The sequence below is a fragment of the Tursiops truncatus genome, chromosome 3 (assembly GCF_011762595.2).
Source record: "Tursiops truncatus isolate mTurTru1 chromosome 3, mTurTru1.mat.Y, whole genome shotgun sequence".
Classification (NCBI taxonomy): Eukaryota; Metazoa; Chordata; class Mammalia; order Artiodactyla; family Delphinidae; genus Tursiops; species Tursiops truncatus.
This window is the reverse complement of record NC_047036.1, coordinates 169,124,804-169,146,343: the sequence shown is the minus strand read 5'-3', so window position 1 is coordinate 169,146,343 and position 21,540 is coordinate 169,124,804. Positions and strand designations below refer to the sequence as shown.

The 21,540-nt window shown below is 58.6% G+C and overlaps 4 protein-coding genes across 10 annotated transcripts in view; 3 read left to right on the top strand and 1 right to left on the bottom strand.

Moving 5' to 3' along the window:
• The first annotated feature begins 1,506 nt into the window (after positions 1-1,506).
• Positions 1,507-2,641, top strand: SMIM44 (small integral membrane protein 44). The gene is made up of 2 exons (XM_073803472.1): positions 1,507-2,221; positions 2,363-2,641. The coding sequence occupies exons 1-2, from the start codon at positions 1,909-1,911 to the stop codon at positions 2,599-2,601; spliced, it is 552 nt and encodes a 183-aa protein (XP_073659573.1). The 5' UTR covers positions 1,507-1,908; the 3' UTR covers positions 2,602-2,641.
• A 178-nt stretch (positions 2,642-2,819) lies between these two features.
• Positions 2,820-21,540, bottom strand: part of NFIC (nuclear factor I C) — an 82,383-nt gene continuing 63,662 nt past the window's right edge. For 4 of the 7 annotated variants that reach the window (XM_033854745.2, XM_033854740.2, XM_033854738.2 and 1 more), the window contains one exon: positions 13,383-19,813. In XM_033854745.2, coding sequence (XP_033710636.1) covers positions 19,680-19,813 — 134 coding nt within the window. In that variant the 3' untranslated portion in view covers positions 13,383-19,679. Of the gene's footprint in view, positions 3,188-13,382; positions 19,814-21,540 lie in introns of those variants that run through there. The other 3 variants (XM_033854739.2, XM_033854742.2, XM_033854741.2) reach the window with 2 other exon arrangements.
• LOC117311818 (small integral membrane protein 24-like) lies at positions 4,319-7,776 on the top strand. Its single transcript, XM_033854748.2, has 4 exons — positions 4,319-4,684; positions 5,341-5,446; positions 5,701-5,766; positions 6,905-7,776. Exons 1-4 carry the CDS (start codon positions 4,621-4,623, stop codon positions 7,035-7,037), a joined length of 369 nt encoding a protein of 122 aa, XP_033710639.1. The 5' UTR covers positions 4,319-4,620; the 3' UTR covers positions 7,038-7,776.
• LOC117311817 (small integral membrane protein 24) lies at positions 8,445-11,248 on the top strand. The gene is made up of 3 exons (XM_033854747.2): positions 8,445-8,792; positions 8,884-8,995; positions 10,195-11,248. Exons 1-3 carry the CDS (start codon positions 8,714-8,716, stop codon positions 10,292-10,294), a joined length of 291 nt encoding a protein of 96 aa, XP_033710638.1. The 5' UTR covers positions 8,445-8,713; the 3' UTR covers positions 10,295-11,248.

Below are 21,540 nucleotides of genomic sequence, written 5' to 3'. Positions count from 1 at the left end.
GAAGGGTCGGAAACCAGGAGCTTCTGTCCCCGTGGAGTTTGGGGTGGATGCTTTTAACCTGCTCGGAAGCTCTCCAAGCCCCTTCCTGTAGGGTTTTTAATGGAGGTTCCATCACGTGGGCATGATTTGGCAAATCACTGGCCATTGGCAATAATCTCAGTTCCCAGCCCCTCTCCTCTCCCTGAGGGGTGGGGCTGAAAGTTCCATCCCTCTAATCCCAGGGTCAGTTCCCCTGGCCACCAGCCCCCATCCCGAAGCTGCCACGCCCCTGCCCTTATTAGCATACACGCAGGCGTGGTGGAAAGGGGCTGATTATGAACCACAAAGGAGGCTCCCCTCTCCCCCATCACTCAGGAAATTACACGGTCCTGGGAGCTCCAAGCCAGGAACCAGGACGAAGACCAAACAGATCTCTTGTTATCTCACAGCGTCACCCTCGGGCGCTAGCTGCGGGCCCCCTCCCCCATTTATCCCCTGGCCCCCAGACCCTCTCGCCAACTCGGCCATCACTTCAGCCTTTCTCCCTTCTCCAGTTTTCCCTCTTTGCCCGTCAGCATAGATAGGCTGTAATTTCTTTTCTTTTTTGAATTTTACTTTATTTAATTTTTATAGAGCAGGTTCTTTTTAGTTATCTATTTTATACATATTAGTGTATATATGTCAATCCCAATCTCCCAATGCATCCCACCACCACCCCCTCTGCCATTTTCCCCCCTTCAAGCTGTAATTTCTTAAAAACATGAACCACCACCACCCACAGCCCTTCCTGACTCCATGACTTGCAGCTCTCTCAAACCTGCACCAACTAGGACCGCCCCTCCTGTCCCCAGAACCGTCCTTGCCCACAGGTGACCTCCCAGTGTCCAAATACGGTGGTCACATCTCAGTCTGCGCCCTCCCCCTCTCAGCAGCCTCTGACCCGGCCAGCCACCCTGCTCCTGGGAAATTCTCAGGCACTCCGCCTCTGGGCCCAGGGCTGAGTCCTCCGGCCCCACCCACACCCCCGCCCGGGCGGTCTCATCCACTCTTGGGGCTCGAACCCCGTCTATGTCCAAATGACGCCCACTGTCCTGACTCCAGCCCGGGGCCTCCTCTGAGCTCTTGGCTCGGGGTCCAGTTTGGACATCTCCACTTAGATATTGCTGAGGCATCCCAAACTTAGCCTGTCCTGAGAATTCCTCATGTTACCTCCCAAAGTGGCTCCTCCCACAGGAAATGGAAACTCCATCATTTCAGGTGCTCAGCCTGCAAACATTGGGGTTTGACCAGTTTAAGATCTACCCCAGCTCTGCCCATTGCCCCACCCCCCACCCCCGCCAAGCCTCTGCCTCCACCTGGTCCAGCATCATTATTGCCCACCTGGAGCAGCTCAATCCCTCCTCCCCATCCCTGGCTCCCATCCTCAGCCCATAATCTGTCTTCCCCAGAGAAGCCACCGGAGGGCGCCCGTGAGCACCTGAGTCAGGTCTCGTCTAACAAGCGCAGCAAGGTCCTGCCCCAGGGCCTTTGCACCGAATGTTTCCTCTGCCTGGAAAGCTCTTGCTTTTGGTACTCCCATGCCCGGTTCCCTTCCTTCTCTGGGTCTCTGCTGAAATGTCATCTGAACATGGCCTTGGCTGCTCTATTGTGAGAGGCTGCTCTATTAGACCATGGTCTCCCCCAACAGTACGCTCAAACCACTCTTTGCTTTTTAACATGATATATCATTTACTCCGAGGTTATGCATTTCTCAGAGTCTATCTCTCCATCTTGAACGTCAGCTCCACGAGAGCAGGGATTTTCCCAGAAGAGGGGACATCCTGTGCAAAGGCCCTGAGGTGGGGATGGACGTGCAGGGTAGCACCTGGCGTGGTTGGAGCTGAGCGAGGGAGGGGGGCCAGTGGGCGGAAGTGATTTGCAACGTGATCCATGCAGGCAGATGGAGGCCGTGGGGGAGCCCCAAATCCTCTTACCCAAAAGCTCCTTAATACTTCCGCCTGGCGGGTCACCACCGGGCTGCCCCTGCTCCAGGTGGCTGCCATGCCAGCGCTGGCACTCGAGGAGGGGATGGAGGGCTGGAGCCCGGCCTCGCCACTCTACGAGGAGTACCGCCCACCGCCGCTGGACACCATCCGCCTCCCCAGGTACGCGCTGTACCTGCTTCTGGCTGCGTTCGTGGTGGTGGCCGTAGCCTACGCCATTGTCGGGCATCTCATCAAGGACCTCGCCCACGACCTGGCCGGTGAGCCACTACCCACTACGAGCCTGGCTTGGGCTAGTGCTGGGCCACTTAGTGGGGGGGTGTCCGAGGGCCTCTCCTTGCCAGGGAGGGGGCAGAGGGTGGCCGGGCCTGGGGATGCTCCTCACCAGCCTCCTGCCTCAGACTGGGCATTCGGCCCGAAGCCGGACCAGGAGGATGGCCCCCGGGAGCTGCCCGAGAGCCCCGAGGACGAAAATCTGGAGGAGCTGGACCTGCAGCTGGCGCTGGCCTGGCGGGTTGACGAGGACACCGCTCAGGGTGGCGAGGGGGCCCCCGCAGAAGCCCCAGGCCGGCCCTGCCACCGCCCCTCCATCGCCTTCAAAGACCCACCAGCCCGAAGCTCCTTCTGGAAGCTGGGCTGAGCCGGGCCCTGCCCTCCAGCCCGGGAGCCGGTTCCAGCCCCTTTGGCGGTTGTATAAACCAGACTTGTGCCCATCAGAGCCCTTTCACCTTTGATCTGTGCTGTCTTGACAGAGAACATTCTCTTTCTTGGCTGGTGGACTCCAGTGGCTGGACACTGATTTTTTTTTTAATTAATTAATTTTATTTTTAATTTATTTTTGGCTGTGTTGGGTCTTCATTGCTGTGCGCGGGCTTTCTCTAGTTGCGGAGAGCGGGGGCTACTCTTCGTTGCGGTGCGCGGGCTTCTTCTCATTGCGGTGGCTTCTCCTGTTGTGGAGCACGGGCTCTAGGCATGTGGGCTCAGTAGTTGTGGCTCGCGGGCTCTAGAGTGCAGGCTCAGTAGTTGTGGTGCATGGGCTCAGTTGCTCCGTGGCATGTGGGATCTTCCCGGACCAGGGCTCAAACCCATGTCCTCTGCATGGGCAGGCGGATTCTTGACCACTGTGCCACCAGGGAAGCCCTGGACACTGATTTATTTCCACACTCTGGTTTCCTCCATAGTCCCAGAGCCTAACTCCACCTGGCCTCCACCAAGCCCTTGGCAACCTGTAAACCAAAAAACACTAAGAAGATTAAAAATAATAATAACAACAATAATAGTGGCCAACCCTTAGCTAGAGCTTCGAATGTGCCTGCTATTGTATGCTAAGCAACCCCTTTCCTTGTATTAACATTATCTCGTTAAATCCTCCGAGGTACGATTTATTGCACCCATTTATCAGATGGGAAAACAGAGGCACACAGCCCAGAAATGACTCGGTCGGAGTAGAGAGAACGTTTTGCGAAAAGAGGCTGGCCCAGCGACCTGCCTCGGAAAGCAGAAGCCTGCTCCTCTGGGCTCCTCCACCTCTGAATCTTCTCAGCTCCCGCCTCTCACCTCATTCCTGGTTCGGCAGCTGGATGGGTCCATCTCTGGGGGTCCTGACTTCCTAACTAGCCTGAGGGCTTCCTTCACTCCTGAGTTTTGCACGGGCTGGGGCACACAGTAGGAGCTTCACCTGTGCCTGCCTGGCTGGTCGAACTGGGCTTGTCCTGGGCTCCACTGAGTGGCCCTCCTGCACAGCGACCGTGGTCAGACCTCAGGAAGGGAGGGGGCTCCAGGAATTCACAGGCACTCCGTACGTGCCTGGGCAATAATGCTGGTGTTCTCCCAGCCCCCAGGCGTCCAACGGAGGTCTCAGGCCTGGAGAAGGACCAGGCCTCCCCATCCCAGCCTTCCTGCCATGTGATTGGGCTGTGGCTGTCCCGTGGCAGCTGGGGTGGGGTCCCCATTCGCCCAGGCAGGGCCCCCTATCTAATCAACCTGGGGATCAAGGTTGACACGCAGGAGAGCCAGGAATCTGAGTCATCAGCTATCCCAGGGGCCCCGTTCTCTGGCCACACGGCAGCAACTGGGTTTGGAGGTAGATGGTGGCCCATCCCCTCTTGCCCCGTTTGCTCCCCCTGGAGCTGGCTGTGGGTCCCCAGGGGTCGGGGACCCAAGAGGAGCCAGTATAAGCTGGTGGTGGGAGAGACCCGCGTTTACATCTAGTTCTAGCTGCTTCTGCCCGGCCTGACGCTCCTGGGCCCCCTGGCTTCTCTGTAAAACGCAGGTGGCAAAATTTCATGGTGCATGCAGAGAAAGAATCGTAATGATGTGTAAAAAGCACTGAGCCGGGAAGGAAGCTCAGGGCCAGTTCAGCCCGGCGCCTGTGGCGGGGAGCCTGGGGGACCCTGAGGCTGGCGGTCCTGGGTGGGGTGCAGGGCTGAGGGGCCGGACTCCCGTGTTAATCGTTACACCAGGTCCAGAGTCTGCCCTCCTGGAAGGCGGGGGAGAGGGGGTGGATGCCAACCAGGTGGGGCAAAGGGAGGGGCCCTCTGGTCTGGGCCTGCCCCGCCCCCAGACCTGCCTGCCCCCTTATCAGGGGCTGGGCAGGGTCTCCCCTGACTCTGACCGGACTGTGCACTCCCGTACCTGGACTGGCTGGATCCTCCGTGCCATGGGGACCCTGGAGACCCTGCTGCTCTGCACCCTGCTCCTGTCGCCGGCTGAGGCCCAGCAAGGTAGGGCTCCGACCTCTGGGGCAGGGGCGGGAGGATGGGTCGTGGGGATGGGCTTGGACACAGGCTCACCATCTCCTCCTTTGATGAGAAACCGAAGCCTCCGAGAGGAGTGGGCAGGCAGGAGAGGAATGGGGTCAGGCCCCTCTTGGAGGCAGCCTCCCTAACTCCCCCGCTTCCTCTGGGCCTCCCACCTCATCCCTGAGCGCCCCCTCCTCTCAGAGCCCCGTGCCCTTCTCTAAAACCCACCCCTGAGGGAACTCCCTGGCGGTCCAGTGGTTAGGACTTGGTGCTTTCACTGCCTGGCACGCGGGTTCAATCCCTGGTCAGGGAACTAAGATCCCAAAAGCTGCGGCGCAGCTGAAAAAAAAAAAGAAGAAAAATTTAAAAGGACTTCCCCGGCGGTCCAGTGGTTAAGACTCAGTGCTTCCACTGCAGGGGGTATGGGGCACGGGTTCGATCCCTGGTCGGGGAACTAAGATCCCGCATGCTGCTGGGCGCAGTCAAAAAACAAAACCAAAACCACCTGTGAAACCCAGCCCCTTTCCAAGACCCCTCTGTCTGAGCATCCCCTGCACCCTTCGCCCCCTGTCCTTTCGGGGGCCCCCCACCTTTCCTATTTCTGAGTCTCCTCTGCCCCCACCTCCTAACAGCCTCAGGGCGTCATCTGAAGCCGTGGCTGGTGGGTCTGGCTGCTGTCGTGGGGTTCCTGTTCATCGTCTTCATCCTCATGCTGGCCAACCGTATCTGGTGCTCCAAAGAGAGGTGGGAGCCCCTTTCCCCACCCTCCATCTCCTCCCCAAAGCGCTGGGCACCCCCTCCTACCTCATGACCCTCTCTGGTCCCTTTCTTGTCTCCCCATTTCCCTGCTCCCCCTGCTCCCACAGCTCAGGACAGCCATGCAGCCCCCCTCTCTTGCTTCCTGGAGTCCCCCCAGCCTGGGGGAGACTGAGGCTGAGGCTGCCCCCACTTCCCACCCTTCACCCGCCCTCATCCCTCCATCTCCATCTCTTCTGCAGAGCTGAGGATGAAGAGGGGTCTGCATTCAGAAGGGATCCCCACTTGTACGAGGAAGTGGACCTGAGGTACTGCCGTGTGAGCATGTGTAGATGTGTGTGGGTGTCAGGGTGTCTGCGTGAGGCCCCTCCTCGAGGAGGGGAGGGGTGGGTGAGCACGGATGACCTCTTTCTGTCCTTGAACACCTCAAGCACGTTCCTGCCCCAGGGCCTTTGCACTTACTGTTGGTTCTACTTTGTACACCTTTCGTCATATCTTCTGGCTGGCTCCGTCTCTCCTTCAGTCCCTGCTCAGATGTTTCTTCCTCACAGAAGCCCACCTTGACCACCAGCCTTCCTGACACTCTCTCCACCACAACCCTGCATCTGTCTTTGCATGTATCATTAGCTGAAATTATCTTAGTCATTTACCGGTTTCTCGACACTAGATAGTGGCTTCCAGTAAGTGAACAGAACTTAGCTTTGGTCCTGGCTCTGGCCCCAGGGCCCGGCACAGGGCCTGGCACACAGTACACACTTAATAAATACCTGTCGAACAAGACCGTGGTGTGGGATTGTGTAGGGACTGTGCAGAAGTGTGTGATTTGGTGTGGGTAACTCTCCTGGGCTCAGCGTCTCCCATGATCCTGGCTCAGGGATGCGGGCAGGGCTGGGGGCTCTTTCAGGGCAAGATCCTAATTTGGGCAAAGGCTTGGGGACAGAAGTAGGAGCTCAGGAGCTGGGAGGACACTATCCTGGCTGGGAGATTCTCAGCTGAGCCCAAGATGCCTGAGGGACAGGCGTGGGCCAGACTGTGCTTTGTCTACGACCCAGCTCAGGCCCAGTAAAATGGGATTCCTACTCCCAGGATGTGCTGGAGGGTCCAGATCCCACAGGTGCTCCTAATTTGTAGTTTCCTCCCTGCCTTATTCATTCCTCCTCCACCCATCCACCCGCCCACCCATCCATCCATGCATCCACCCATCCATCCATCCATCCTTCCTTCCTTCCTTCCTCCCATCCACCCATCCTTCCATGGGACAATTGACCCTTAGTTTCTGCCTTTGTGAAATGGAAATAACAAGGCTGCCTTGTCAGGGCTGTTTTGAAGATTCAACAAAGATTCTTTCTGTAAAGCGCTCCTCATAAGACCTGGCACAGGTAAGTGTTCGCTAAATGGGAGTGACTCTGTTTCTTATTGTGGTCTGGGGCCTCTGTGTCCCTACAGTAAAGAAGACAAGAAGGGGAAGAAAGAGGAGGAGAAAAAGGCCAAGAAGGAAGGAGAGAGCAACTTGGGGCTGGAGCTGGAGGAGAAAGAGGAGCTCAGAGACCAGGAGCAAGTCAAGAACACGGCCATGTGAAAACTCCTCAGCTGCTGCCTCCAGGCAGCCCCCCAGAGGTGCCCCTTCCACACCCTAGAAGCAATGACCTGAAGCTGAAGCCACTGCAGTGACTCCATCTGGGGTTGAGAGTACAGCGTCCTGAATGAAGAGGCTTGGGACCACCCCTCCCCCCTCAAGAAGGGATCTCTGTGCGTTATGATTTGTACCACCTGGTGATTCTCCTTGCGTTTAGAGAGCACTCCTGGTTACTGAGAAAACCCCAACCCCTGCAGTTTCATGGCCTCACCTGCTTCTACCCATTGCCTGATTTCTTGGCCCTCTGCCTGATATCTATCTGCCAGAGCCCTCCTCCCTCCCACTCACCTTCGGGACCGGTATCAGCCAGGGACTGGCTCTTGGGGAAGAGCCCTTCAGAAGGGCTACTGTCATCCCGTGGGACTTAGTTTCCCCTTGAGGAGACGGCTTTTGGGGTTGGGGGTAACGCCCAGGCAAGGGTGGGAAACCAAACTCCACGGTGCCCAGATACCCTGGGCAGATTAAGCGCTCCCCTTGCAATCTCGATTCTGCTGTCCTGAGCCCCGAGGGCCGTCTCCTAGGAAAGCCTTGCTCCCCCGCACCAACCCAGGGTTTTGGGTCACGTGACTCCATTTCTGGGAACTGGGTCTTGGAGGGTGCGGTGCTCCCCGCGTGTGAGATCTTGGAAAGGGATCTTGGAAAGGGATCCTCCCTGTTTCCAACCTCCCCAGTCTCCTCACTTTCTCCGGGCCCTGGACCTTGCCCTGGATGTTAACCATTTCCTACTGAGAACTTTGATAAAGGCTGGCATTTAGGGCTCCCTTGTGGAGCAGGTAGGTAGCTGCGGTTGGTAGGATCCAGTCCAGAAGGCGGGGAGCTTCTGTCTGAGAACATCCCAGGATCGTCCACCAGGGGGCAGAAAAACCATAAATTAAAAAGTGGAATAATCTCCCTAATAGGTGCTCCCACTGAATGCCTAGCATGCTTACGGTCTCCGTCTCGGTCAGTTTGCAATTGGTCTCATTTTCCGGCTGAAAATACTGAGACTTAGAAAGAAGGAAGCCACTGGCCCAGCTCTCCCTGGCTGTTGCTGGCAGAGCTGGGATGGAAGCCCAGGCTGCCCAAAGGATGGGGCATGTGCAGGCTCTGGCTAAGGTCAAATTTGGAGGTTCATGTCCCAGGATGGGAGAGGGTTGGGGTAGGAGGTGTTCCTAGCTGGGAGAACTATGTTCTTTTGGGATGCTGTGTGGCCAAGGGGAAGTGGCCTGACCTCTCTGAGCCTCGACTTGGCTCCTCTTCTGCAACGTGAGGACAAGAGTTCTGACCGCCAGAGTGTGAGGCTTGAAGGAGGTGCCGGAGCTCAAGAGTCATTGCAAGACCTGGCACACAGCAGGCACTCAGGAAATGAGTTCCCCATCTTTCCTGAGCCTCCCCTCCCATGTCCCTGGCCGTGGGGAGTGACAGGGTCAGGATGGGCCTCAGGGAGACGGGGGCTGGGACGCTTGGGACCCTGAGCCCCTCCCCATGGTGCCCGGAACCCAGTGAGGGGGCCCCACCTCCGACTTCCTGCGGCACCGGCCACATCCTGCCCTGGGGTGCCCTGCGCAGGCCACTTCCCCCTCTGGCTGGGGCGGCAACCCCAGAACCTGCTGGACAGGGGAGAGGACAGACGGAGAAGGATGGATAGATTCTGGACGACCCCCGGCCAATTCTCCCTTCTCGCAGCTCTGGTCCCGCGGCTGGTTCAGGCCCAACCCTGTAAGGCCTTGGAAGGGAGTGGGAGTGCGGTGGCGAAAAGAGTCCCAAGTTGGCGGCCAGGCTGCTGACCCCGCCTTGCTCCCACCCGCAGTGGCTCAGAGGAAGCCGTGGCTGGTGGGGCTGGGGGCTGCGCTGGCCTCCCTCTTCCTCATCTTTGTCCTCACCTTGGTCTACGCCATCTGGTGCAGCGAGCCCTGGGACAGGTAGGTCCTCATCTTTCTGAGCCCCTCCTTCCCGAAATCTCTAAATCTCTCCTCTCTAAGCCCCTCCCCTCTCTGAGTCCCGCCCCCTAAGCCCTTCCCCGTGTCGGGCCCCCTCTCAGCCCCTCCCCTCTCCGAACATCCTCCAAGGAGGCCGGGCAGGACCAGGGGGTAATTCTTTTTTTTTTAAATAAGTTTATTTATTTATTTTTGGCTGTGTTGGCTCTTCGTTTCTGTGCGAGGGCTTTCTCTAGTTGCGGTGAGCGGGGGCCACTCTTCATCGCGGTGCACGGGCCTCTCACTATCGCGGCCTCTCTTGTTGCGGAGCACAGGCTCCGGACGCGCAGGCTCAGTAGCTGTAGCGCAGGGGCTTAGTTGCTCCGCGGCATGTGGGATCTTCCCTGACCAGGGCTCGAACCCGTGTCCACTGCATTGGCAGGCAGATTCTCAACCACTGCGCCACCAGGGAAGCCCCAGGGGGTAATTCTTTGATTCAGAATCCATGGGGGCCTCACATAACCTCACTCTCTTCTCTCCTGACTACCGACCTGCAAAATGAGGGTGGCTTCCTCACAGAGAAGCCCATCCCTAATATGTGTTTCAATTGGGGTCTGTAAAGTCTTTTGGGGGGGGAGGGGGTCTGTAAAGTCTTTTTGGGGGGAGGGGGTCTGTAAAGCCTTTACCACCCCCACGCGAACCCCATCCATTTATCTATCCACCTGTCCTTCCCTTCCTCCCTCCAGCCGTCCATCATCCATCCATGCATCAGCCCTCCCTCCCTGTCTCCCTCCGTTTCTCTCTCCTTCCCTCCCTCCAGCATCCAATCCTCCATCTGTCCATCCATCCAACCACCCACCTTCCCACCACCCATCCGCACATCCATCGGTCCATCCCAGCCACTCATTAAGCCATCCACCCATCCGTCGGTCCATCCCCCACCTCTCTGCCTGTCCACTCAACCCTCGGTTTTGAAACAAACCCCTTATCGGTTTTGGCTCACGCAGCTCAACTATGGGCTCAAGCACTTCCTTCGTGTTCAAACGGGGCGGGTGTCCTAAGCTGCCTGAGCCTCGTCGTCCCCTTCCGTACCATGGGAACAACAAGGGTGCCTGCAGGACTCAGAGGTTCTGTGAACATTGTAAGAAGCCCGGAACCCAAGTCCTTATTAACTTGGGTTACCTGGGCCCTTCTTCTCTCCACAGCAATAAAGAGAAGGAAGAGGAGACTGTGAGAAATGAGGAGAAGGAGGGAGAGGGCGACTGGGGGGTGGAACTGGAGGAGAGAGGGGCCTCTGAACCATGAAGCAATGGCAAGCTCCTCCTCGTGAAGGTTTCCCACTCACCTCCTCCAGGCAGCCATCCAGAGATGCCCCAGTGCCTTCTCCATGCCGCATCAGCAAGGACCCGGCCCTGGGGCCAGTGAGAGGACTCCACCTGGGATTCAGGGGAAAGTGGCCCTTGAGTGCAGAGGACTCAGGACCTGCCCCAAGTCCCTCTTGGAGGGCTCTCTGCGTGTTACCTGGTCGCCCTGTACCCCTTCCCAAGCTTGGTCTCCACCTGATGATTCTTCTTGAGCTTGGAGGACACCCCTGGCACAAGGAGCAACCACCTCCCCGAGACCCCCTACTATCTCATATCTCTACCCAGTCTGCATCGCTGGCAGCTTTTGGCCCTTTTGATTTCTTCTCCCACCTCCGATTTCTATTGCCCTTTGGATTTCATCGGAGAAGCCAGGTCCTCCTCTTGCCCACGTGCAAGCTCTTCCGAGAGTTTTCCAGGCCTGCTTCGAGGACTCCATAGGAGTCACTTGTCTCCCAGCCCCGCTCCTGGCCTCGGCTTGCTACTCCTGAACGTGAACTTTGAGCTGGCTCAGAGCAAGGCCGTTTCCTGGGAGATGAGGGCTCCTCCTACCTTGTGCTCATTTCGATGCACTGTCCTGGAGGCAGGGACTCCCAGGGCCTGGGGTGAGGGTGCAGGAGTGCGAGTGGGGAGGAACCCCTTCTTCCAGTCCTGCACTCCTTGTGGGGAGGCGCCATGCAGAAGAAGGAGTTGGAGTCCCCACTTCTTTGCTGTGTGGCCCCGAGGCAAGTAACTTAACCTCTCTGTGCCTAAGTGTCCTGTCCTGTAAAAGGGGAGGATAACAGATTCTTCACAAGTCGTCATGGTTTGAATGAAATACGGTCTACAGAAATCCTGAGCGCAGAACCCAGCACCCCAAAAGCGTCTTAATAAATGTCGGCTTTTTGTTATGCTGAAATGGTGAAGATGGGGCGGGCCAAATGGGCCTCCCACCACAGACTCGGGGGATCCTGGAGGTCAGAGGGTGTTTTCCGACGGCTGCTCTGGGAGGGCAGGAGTTTTCTGCCCTCCAGTCTCCTCTTTGCGAGGTCTGGGGCTTCCGGGTGGGTGGCCGTGTTGAGGGGGTCGGGAAGGGAGAAGGGAGGGGCTATCGGGGCTCCTCCCCTTCCGCAGGGGGCGGGACTTCCCCACTAGGGGGCGACGGGGGCGTTTGGGGGTGCGTTCTTTAGGTCGTCGCAAGCCTGGCCCTTTTACGGCGTTTAGTGGGGAGGCAGGGCTGGGACAGCCCCTCAAAGCCAAAAACTGCTTCACCCCAGGGGCCAATGGATGAAAAACACTGAGGCTTTCCTTGAGATAAAAGGACAGATTGAGCCCCCAGCCCGGCAGAGACGCGGCCCCAGGATGAATCTCCAACCCCTGGCTGAACCCTCCATCCCAGCTGAACGCCCACCCCCGGACTGAGCCCCTCACCCAAGATGAGATCCCCACCCCGCAAAAGAAGCTCCTGCTAGAGCTCCCCTTCCGCCCCTCCGCCAGGAGAGCCGGACTGTGGGGATGCGGGTCAGCTGACCCCTCCATCCGGGACCCGCTTTCTGGGTCCACGTCCTAGGTCCTCCCACAGGGGGGCGCCAGAACCTCGCCGCTGAGCGCAGAAGAGCCCACCCCGGTTGGGGGTAGGGCATGGGAAGGGTACGTGTCCATCTTGGAGGGGGTCTCGGACTCCACCCCGGCCCCCCAACGATAGTGTCTTCTGCGCCTGTTACTGGGCAGCAGCGTGGGGCTGCGCACCTGCGCGTCAGCGTCGGCGCACCGCACCTGGGTCCCTCTCCGTGCGTCTTGCCTTCGCTTCGTGCCTCAGTTTCCCCGCCAGTGAAAGGGGATATAAACGTCCCTCCCGGGGAGGCTTGTGGGTAGGATGGAAGGAGCCTGTGCAGCGGAGAGCTTTGACTGCACGTCTTGGGGGTCACTGGGGGACTTGGAATGGGGGCCAGGATGGGGGACAAGGTTTCAGACCCCAGCCTCCAAGGAGGAGAAGTGACTGCCCCTCACATCCATGATGCTTCCCTGACCCCAGCCTTTGAGGAGCCCCTGTGGCTTCGGGGTAGGAGCTGGACATGGATACTGCCAGCTCTGAGTGGTCAGGGGTGGTGTGGAAGAGACTGGGGTGCTGGGGTGCTAGGAGGGCTAGCAGGGGCTCTGCCCTGGCAAGTAGAGAGGGCTTTCTGGAGGAGAGGGTATTGGCACCAAGTTGTCCTGTCCTACCTCTGCTCACTGCCCTCGGGGGCTCCCACATCCCTCCTGGGGTAAAAGCCCAAGTTTTCCCCCGTGGCCCACAAGGCTGGATGACCTGCCCCGTCCCCTCCCTGCCCTGACTTCCTCCCTCTCTCCCCCTCGCTCACTCTGCTCCAGACACACGGGCCTCCTCGCTGTTCCTCCAGCTCGCCAGGCATGGTGCTGCCCCAGGGCCTTTGCACGGGCTGTGCCCTCTGCCTGGAAAACTCTTCTGCCAGATTTTCAGGGGGCTGTTTCTCCCCCTCTATTCAAATCTCTGTTTAAACGTTACTTCCTCGTGTGAGGCCGACTCTCCTATCCCTTATTCTGCTTCATTTGTGTCCTTGGCACTTACGTCCTCCGACATTTACTTATCTTTATTGTTTACTGTCCATTTTCCCAACTTGGAACTGTAAGTGCCATGAAGGCAGATCATCTGGGGTGTTTTTTTGGTTCTCCACTGTGTCCCCAGTACTTGGTACCCAGCAGGTACTCAGGAAATCTTTCCTGAATGAATGGGAGTTTGCTAGGTGGAAAAGAAAAAAAAAAAAAAAAAAAGAGGGAAGGCGTTCTGTGCAGTTTTGGAGCACCAACTGTGTGCCAGGCTCTGTCCTTGGAGCCACGTAGGAGGTGGAGTTCCCTGTGCCTGGCACAGAGCAGGTGCTCCATAGATGCCCATGGAATTTGTTGATCAAAGACTCCGGGAGAATGCCGGAACTGGTTTCCTGAGGCCGCCTGCCCTGCAGCCTCTTCCCTTCACTTTGGTGCAGAACGCAGAACAGCCGAATGGAACACAGAAAGGAGGACCCAAGACAGCTAGAAAGAGTCGAAGCATAGCTTGTTTAATTTTTATACATTTTTTCTTTTTTTTTGCCTTTTATTGAATCTTTTATGGAACCCCCCTTTTTCATTTTTTCTTTTCTTTTCTTTTTTTTTTTTTTTGCATAGGGAAACAAACAAAATAATAACAGCCAGAGTCACTTTCTGTAAATGGTACTTAGGTAGGCGCGTCGGCGGAAACCAAAATGACTGCGTAATATACAAGGTTATGATCGGAGTATGATGTGAGGGCGCAGGGCAGGGGAGCCGGGCAAGGAGAAGGCTGGGCCTGGGTCTGCTCAGATGTCCCCTTGTCCCCTGTCCTGTCCCCACCTTGGGGAGGAAGAGGAGGAGGGGAGTGAGCCCAGCCCGAACCTTCTCCCAACATGGGTTCATGAGCATGGGGTGTGTGCGTGTGTGTGTGCATGCGTGCGCGCGTGTGTGTTGTATCCGGTGTGTGCGGCAGCAAGCGAGAATCAGAGTAAACTATCCTGGTAATATCGGTAAAATACAAAATGGGGGAAAAAAAAAAACCTCAAAAAACATCTCAGAGGGAAAAGGAAATTAACAGCAACACCACCAAAAATTTTAGAAAGAAAAAAGAGAGAAAGAAGGAAAGAAAATTCAGAGAGGAAAATGGGTCCCTCTCCCCTCTCTCTGTCGTCCCTCCCCCCACGACACGTGTTCTGCCCGTCAGACACGGCTTGTCCCGCCCCCATGTGCAGCCCTGGGGGGGTGACAAGTTGGGGGTAGGGGCCAGGACCCCTGGATGTGAAGGGGCTTTGGTTTCAGGGGGCCTGGCTGGGGCCCAAGATTGGGAGGATGGGATGTCGATGCATTTTTGGGAATGGGCTTTAGGGGCTCACCACTAGAGGGGGGGCTGAGGTAGCTCCTGTCCCTTTTCCAGTGGGTCCCCTTCTAGCCAGGTGGCGTGAAGGCAGGGCTGTAGGGAGGGTGGGAGCTTGGGGGGTGTGGGACTTCCTTCCTCTTCTGGAGCCCTCAATCCTGTTGGATCCCACCTCCTCTTTTCTGAGGCCTAGGGGACCCCCAGGGACTGGGGGAGGAGAACCCCAAAGCCACACCAGCAGACATGTGAGGCACTGCTTGGGAAAAGTCTGTTTTGGTATCGCTGGCAACAAGTCCTGCTGGGATCGCTCTGGGTCTGTCTCCCTGCCTTGCCCGGGGAAGGGGCCGGGGGGGAGTGTGGGCCTCTGGGGCCAGCTCGGACCCCACGCACTCTGAAACGCTTAGGGATACATGGATGGCGGAGAGGTGGTGTCAGTGTGGAGATGAGACCCTCAGGAAGTGTCCAAAGCGGCAGAAACGGGGAAAGATGGGAGGATGCGGGGGATGCTGGGTTTGAGGATGGGTCTCTGGAACCTCTCGCCCATCACCCTCCCTCCCCCCCGCCCCACAAAAAAGTAAAAATCAGGGTCTCAGAGAGAGAATCCAGGCCAAAATAAAAAGTAGCCACTGTATAATCTGTATTATGAGAAAAAAAATTCCAAAATTATACACATACATATATATATATATATAATGTATAGTATAGCCCTACGCTGGAGGTCAAAGTACCGTCAGAGAAGCCAGAGGAGGGGTGTGTGGGGGGGTGTCCTGCGTGCTGTCTCTTCCAGGGGGCTGGACGGTTGCTCCGGGCCCCGGGGATCCTGCCTCACTGGCCGCTGTCCAGCCAAATCTGCTTGCTCTTGAACACTGCTGTCTCTGGGGACAGAGAGAAAGTTCCGGAGCAGGGAGGGGGACGCTGAGGCTGAAACTGCTGCTTAGGGAGCCGCAGCAGCCCCCCACCCCGCCCCATGTCTCCTCTGAGGTTCCTTTCCGGTCTGATTGTCTAGCTCAGGGTGGGAATCTGGGCTCAGAACTCGGCCAGAACCGGGGTTCCAGACCTGGGCACGGGGCACCCCGGACCCCCGCCCCAGTCAAATAGGGCCAGGTCAGCTTGACTTCTCCACACCACCCTCTCCACCCAGATTGGGGTCCGGTGACTTCCCTCATCCAAAGAGAGGGATGGGGGCAATTTGCATATATTGGGGAGGTCTCCTTAGTCTTTTCCACAGCAAGGGCTGGACCCCAAGGTCAGGCTGGGGGACTCCGTATGGGATGGAAAATGGGCCAGTGGGCCGCAGGTTTGAGATGTCAGTTTCATCTATGTTCAAAAACACCACCACCACCCAACCCCCTGCCCGCCGCCCTCCCCGGGCATCGACCCAAACTGCAAAGGCAGGTGAGCCGGCCGGTTCCTAGTGTTTCTGCCTTCTCCTGACGCACAGCTGGGGGCAAGGAAGGGTGGAGCTCTGGGGCCCGGGGTGCTGTGGAGTGCGGGCCGTGAGGGACAAGGTGGTCCCGGTGAAGCCCTTGGGGGAGGGGTCCTGCAGGGACGGGCCACCCACTCCCCGTGCCACTGGCTGCTCCCACTTCCCTGGGGCGAGCAAGGAATGAAAACCAGAAATCAGCCCCCATGGAAACTGACAAGCATGGCCTTGGGCTCTCAGGCCAAAGGGCAGTTCTCAAGGGCAATGTCAAGGCCCAGCTGAGGCCTCGGTCTGGGCTCTCGCTCTGGCCCCTGGGGCTTGCTGAGGTGACTTTTCGAAAGAAAACATGACATGAGCGTATGGTGGTGGATGAAAGCCCGGGCCTGTCTGCAAGGTCCCAACCGGCTCTGGAGACAATTCTGAAGTCTGAGGTGGTGGCCGGGGAATGAATGGGGACCGTCTGCCTGGTGGATCCCCAGAGGAGATGTCTGAGGGGCCCGGGGATGGCCAGCCAGAGGTGGCAAGGTTGGAGGACCCGGCCCTTTGGTCCTCCTGCCTGGACACCCCACTAACTGCTACTGTCTCAGCTTTGGTTGAGTGAAAGGCAAAGGAAATTGGGGGAAAAGAGAGAAAGAGAGAGAGAAAGGAAGGAAGGAAAATACGAGAAAATAAAACCGAGAAGACAACAGCACGGCCAGCCCCCTGCCCACCCCTGCCAGGGCCTGGGACGCTGTGCCCCTGACCCCTGGACCCCCGGCCGGGCCTCCGATGGCTGAACTAGACCTACAAGTACAGACAGACAAATATTGCATATATTGGGTTCGGTTTTTGTCTTTTTGTTTCACACCAGACCCCCCTCCACAGTTACAGCTGGAAGACGTAGTAGAACTGGGTGGGAGAGCAGGAGGGTCCTTCCTGCCACCCAAGGCCAGTCTCCAGGGATGGGGTGAGGTGGGTCCTTTGGCAAGAAGGCGGGGGGGCTGCACAGGGGGAGAAGGGGCTGGGGGCGGGACAGCGATTTGACCCTGAGCCAGGGGGACGCCAGCCTGCGGGAGAGGTGGGACGGGGGCAGTCTGGCTGTCGGCAGGGCGGCCGCCCCACGGGCGGACCGCATGGGTCGCGGGTGCATGCGTGGCGTCTGGGGGGCTGCCCTGTGGCCCAGTGAGGGGAGAAGCCCTTGCCCGGTGTCAGGGGACACCCCTGAGGTCTGTCCGCCAGCCTCTGTGGGCAGGGGATTCGGAAACAACCCCTCTGGAGACCGAGGGTGGGGCTGGGGGGCGTCGCAGAGCACCAGGGGGCACCCCCAATGCAGCAGGAGACATGGAGACGCGGCCAAGGGTGGGCTGGGGGGAGGGCAAACCGTGGGGCGATTGTTCCGTGGATCGCTGATTTTTAAGCATGTGATTTGTTTTTTTTAGCAATGTGATTTTTTTTTTAATTCTTAATTTTTTTTTTTTACAAATAGAAATACATCCCTTTTCAATTTTTACTTTTTATTTCATGTCATTGCTTTGTCTTTTTTTTTTTTTAACTACACGAGCAGTGCATGCAGCTATCTGTGTGCGCTGATATTGTTTAAAGGTAATACTTATTTTTGGAAGGCAAGGCACATCATGTGGTAGAAAATTTCGTGCAAATTAGGAAACATGGAATTTTTTTTTAAGGTTTTTTTTTTTTGTATCTTTTTTTTTTTTCTTTTAAAGAGGAGGAGGTGGGGGGGGAGGGCTGGGGGAGGGCTGGGGGAGGGAGATAGAGCCAGTATCATTCGCCATGCAGTTTCAGCCGCCGCGAGCTGACGTCAGGAGCCAGGTCACAGGAATCCTCGACTAAGCACCATGCAAAGTTAGGTAGCTGGGGGCTGCCAGGTGCCCCCTCCCCTCCCCCACCTACCCACACCCTAAGGTTCCCGGCTGAGAAGCTTCCGGATACCCCAACTACACAACCCCCTGCTCTCCTGGAGAGCGGCCCACGCTTTGGTCCCCAACAGCCACCCGGTGGAGGGGCCCTGGGGACAGAGGGACGGACCAAGGGTTCTTGAACCCCTCCGGACAGCGGGAGTGCGGCTGGTGGGGAAGGGTCTGCGGGGGAGGGGTCGTTTCTCTTTATGATCGAGTGGGTTCGCCAAGCCCCTTGGGCTGGTTTGGGAGGAGGAAAGTCTGGTGTCTGGGGAGGTGGGGGGAGGCTGGCCGGGCCCGGGGCACTGGGGTTTCACCGGGAGAGGGAGGGGAGGGCCAGGCTGGGAGCAGGTGAAGCGGAGGCCTGCCCAGGGCCATGGCTTAGGCCTGGGCCCGGGGATGGAGGTCAGGATTCCCCAGCGCCAGGCATGGAGGAGGCCAGTTGGGGCTCAGACGGATGGGCCGGGAGGGGTCCTTGTGTTTGGGCCTGGTGACCCTAGAACACCTAACACCCCCTCCCAGGCTCCCCACCCAAGATGGCCATCCCAGGGTGGAGGCATGGATGGGGCCGGGCAGCTGGGGTGAGGGGACACCCGGTGGCCCCAGATTTAGTGTTTTTGGAGCGGCTCAACGGAAAATGTTTAGCAGATGGGAGGCCCCCTACAAGGCTGCAGGAAGCCCCGAGGCGCTGACCCTCCCTGCCCCCAGCCAGAGCCCCCTGCCCTGTCCAGGCACATGTGGACTGCACCCAGCCTGGCCTTCTCTCCTTCTGGCGGCCCAGCTGCGATGCACCTCCCGGCTGTGCCCCACTTCGGCGGGGGGTGGGGGGATGAAAGTGCAAACCGTGGTCCCCCTTTGGGCCGGGAGGCACCAGGGAGGGGGTGTCGCTCCAGGATGTAAGGCACTGGCAGAGGAGGCGTTGGCGGGGGGCACACCGCCTTCCCCAGATCCCACCCCCGTGCCCCAGCACGGCAGGACGCTGGGGGGATGCCCAGCTCTGCCCCTTGGGCCCACTGGGCGGGTTCCCATCGCTCTAGCTCTGAGGGGGGCATAGCAATGAGGGGTCAGCAACTGGAGGGGCCGGGTTACGGGGGAGGAGGTTGGAGGATGCCCACGGCCACTCGCTTCCCAGCTGGACAAAGGGGGGGGGGCGGGCGGTGGGAATCAGGCACTTAAACCACTCGCTCTCACCTCCCACACCTCCATGGGCTAAGCGGGGTGGTGGGGTCCTCCCCGTTCAGGGCTTGGGTGGATGGAGAGTCCAGAGCAGCCCCGGGCCCCTCCGCTCCACCGCCCCCAGCCCCCTCCTCGGAAAGTGCATTTCTTACAGTGTGTGCAACGCGGGGCCCTCCCCCGGGGACTGGGGTGCGCTAGGGTGGCCTCCTATGCCTGGGGGGGGGGGGCGGGCTGGGGGTCATTTGCATAGAGATGTCTCCCAAACCGGGCCGGCGCGCACAGGGCTTCACCAAAGACCGAGTCCCCGGCGCGCTCTGGGGGGGGGCGGAGACGTCCACAACCGCGGGGCACTCCTGAGAGAGTATTGGCCATGCGTCCTTGTCCCCCGGCGATGCCCGGGGTCTCCCCGCAACCCTCTTCTGCCCCTGTCGCACCCCTGCCCACCCCAGCCTCCGCGGTGGCCTCTGCTGCCTGCCGCCGGGGTCCTCGCCGGCCCCCCGGGGGCTGCCTCCCCACTTGGCAAACACTGTCCCGGTGGCAGTGGCGATGGGGGCGCGCGGGAGAGGCGGCCTCGCTGGGTGTCCTGCCCCGTCGGCTGGGCACGGGCACCAGGCTGCGCTCACCTGGTCCAGGGCGGAGGTGGGGGCAGCCGGCCCTCCCAGAGCAGCAGCGAGAGGAGATGAATAACTTAGGACGCCCCGAGCGCCCGCTCCCAGGGGCAGTGGGGCCTGGCCCTCCAGTCCGGTCCGTCCGGCCGCGGCATCCCGAGAGTCCGAAGCGTTGCCATCTTTACCTTTTATCTTCTTGGTTGGGTGGGTTTATTTTTATGTGTGGTTTTCTTTTGTTTTTGTTTTTTTTCCCGTTTGTCTTTTTTTTTTTTCTCCTTTTTTTTTTTCTTTTTTCTTTTCCTCCTGTGTGTTATGTGTCTGTGTGTTTTGTCTTTCGGCCGGGCTGGGAGTCAGCGGGGTGTTCTTGCTTGCTCTAGCTTGCCACCGAAAACGTGGGCCGGGGGCCGGCTGTGTGGCTCCCCGCAATTCCCGGGACGAAGGAGCAGGGCGTGGGAAGAAATCTTTCTTATCCCAGATACCAGGACTGGGTGGCCCGAGGGGGACACAGAGAAAGAGAAAGAGAGAGAAGGAGAGAGATGGGGGGTCAGGCTCCGCCAGCCACTGCCCATACCCACTGAGGCCCCCCTACCCCCTGGGACCTGGGACCTCTGTCTCCCCTATCCCAGACCTGGCATAACCGGCTGGGTGACCCTGGGCAAGTGACTCTGCCCCTAAGCAGAGCTGCTAGATAAACCTCAGGATGTACAGTGATGTCTGGATTCTAGATAAACTACGGATAAACCTGTTAATACAAGTCCATCTCATGCAACTTTTGGGATATACTGAGGCTAAAAAAAATTTATCATTTCTTTTCAATCCTTTATCTGGAATTGAAATCTACCCGAGCATTCTGTGGTTTTGTTTGCTAAATCCGGCAACCTCACTCCCGCACCTCATTGCCCTGAGTATAAAATAGGGGAGGGGATCTGCCCACCTTGCCCGCAGAGGGTGACATTTTCCCATTTAACGGTTCCCCCAGAACCCCCATGAAAGAGGGACTACTGCCCCCCGACCCCGTTTTGCAGTGAAGAAAACCGGGGCTCAGAGGGGTAAGGTAACTTGCCCAAGCCCACCAGCGTGGGAGGGGAGAAGCCAGAATTCGAACTCAGGCCTGAGAGGCCTCAGTCCTCGCCTGTCCCCCTGCCTGGGGCTGACCCCTTAGCCTGGCCTTTGAGGGGGTCATGACTCCTACTTTCCAGAGGGGGAGACTGAGGCTCTGGGTCAGGTGGCCAGGTCTGCATGGACAGCTCTGGCCTGGGTCTCCACAGGGAAGCCACTGTACAGACCCTTCCCCTGGAAATGCATCCTATTTGCCTGTGTGGGGCGGGCCTGGGGGTAGGTAACCCCCATCCCCACCCCGCTGGGGTCACAGCAGCGCTGCTCCTCCGCCCCCTGCTGTACATCAATCGCACCCCCTCCAACCAGGCCACCCCGCAGCCGCTGGGCCATCCCATCGAACTGGCGCCATGGCTCCCAGCCCCCCACCTCCAGCCAAGTTCAAGTTCATCTTGGCCATTACCTCATGTCTGGTTTCCGTTGGCAACCAGACAGATTCTGGGCGTGACCCTCCCTGGTGGTGGCTGGCCTCCCCTAGGCCCTTCCTCCCTGCCTCCTCCCCTCCTAGGCTCTCTGCCCATAGCAGTGGGGGGGGGGGGCACCCTCAACTCAACATCGTCCCCCGTCAGCTGAGGGGGAGACAGAGGCCACGCGGTGCCAGTAGTGAGTTCTGGGCTCTTCTGGCATCCCCCTGGCCTGGCTGGAGCCACCAGTGTGGCTTTGGGCACGTGGCTTAAATTCCTCTGGCCCTCGGTTTGCTCATCTGCTGAATGGGCGTGATGGGCAAAGAGCTTCTGGTGTAAAATGCTCGGCCGGGTGGACCCCTTCACACAGCGGAGGGGGCGGGGATGTCAGAGTCCACAAGAGCCCCACTCTGGGGGCCAAAGTGATGGATGGCTCAGGACTGGGGGGACTGATGGTGAGAGACGGGGGTGGAGGGGATGAAGAAGGTGGGCAATCGATCAGGGAGAGATCAACCGACATCGATTGGGGGAGGGGCGCTGATTGAGGGGAGAGGCTATTGATCAGGGGGCAAGGCACTGACTGTGGGGAGGGCAGGAGATGGAAGGGCAGGTGGTGCGGGGAGAGAAGCCGCTGCAGGCTTCGGGGCAGGGGCCGGGGGTGGGGGCAGAGGAAAGCCAACCGGCCAGGAAT

Coding starts and splice junctions, on each gene's coding strand:
- SMIM44 (XM_073803472.1), top strand. CDS start 1,909: ATGCAGGCAGATGGAGGCCGTGGGGGAGCCCCAAATCCTCTTACCCAA. Junction 2,222..2,362: donor CCTCGCCCACGACCTGGCCG/GTGAGCCACTAC, acceptor CTCCTGCCTCAG/ACTGGGCATTCGGCCCGAAG.
- LOC117311818 (XM_033854748.2), top strand. CDS start 4,621: ATGGGGACCCTGGAGACCCTGCTGCTCTGCACCCTGCTCCTGTCGCCG. Junction 4,685..5,340: donor GCCGGCTGAGGCCCAGCAAG/GTAGGGCTCCGA, acceptor TAACAGCCTCAG/GGCGTCATCTGAAGCCGTGG. Junction 5,767..6,904: donor TACGAGGAAGTGGACCTGAG/GTACTGCCGTGT, acceptor GTGTCCCTACAG/TAAAGAAGACAAGAAGGGGA.
- LOC117311817 (XM_033854747.2), top strand. CDS start 8,714: ATGGATAGATTCTGGACGACCCCCGGCCAATTCTCCCTTCTCGCAGCT. Junction 8,793..8,883: donor GCTGGTTCAGGCCCAACCCT/GTAAGGCCTTGG, acceptor TCCCACCCGCAG/TGGCTCAGAGGAAGCCGTGG. Junction 8,996..10,194: donor TGCAGCGAGCCCTGGGACAG/GTAGGTCCTCAT, acceptor TTCTCTCCACAG/CAATAAAGAGAAGGAAGAGG.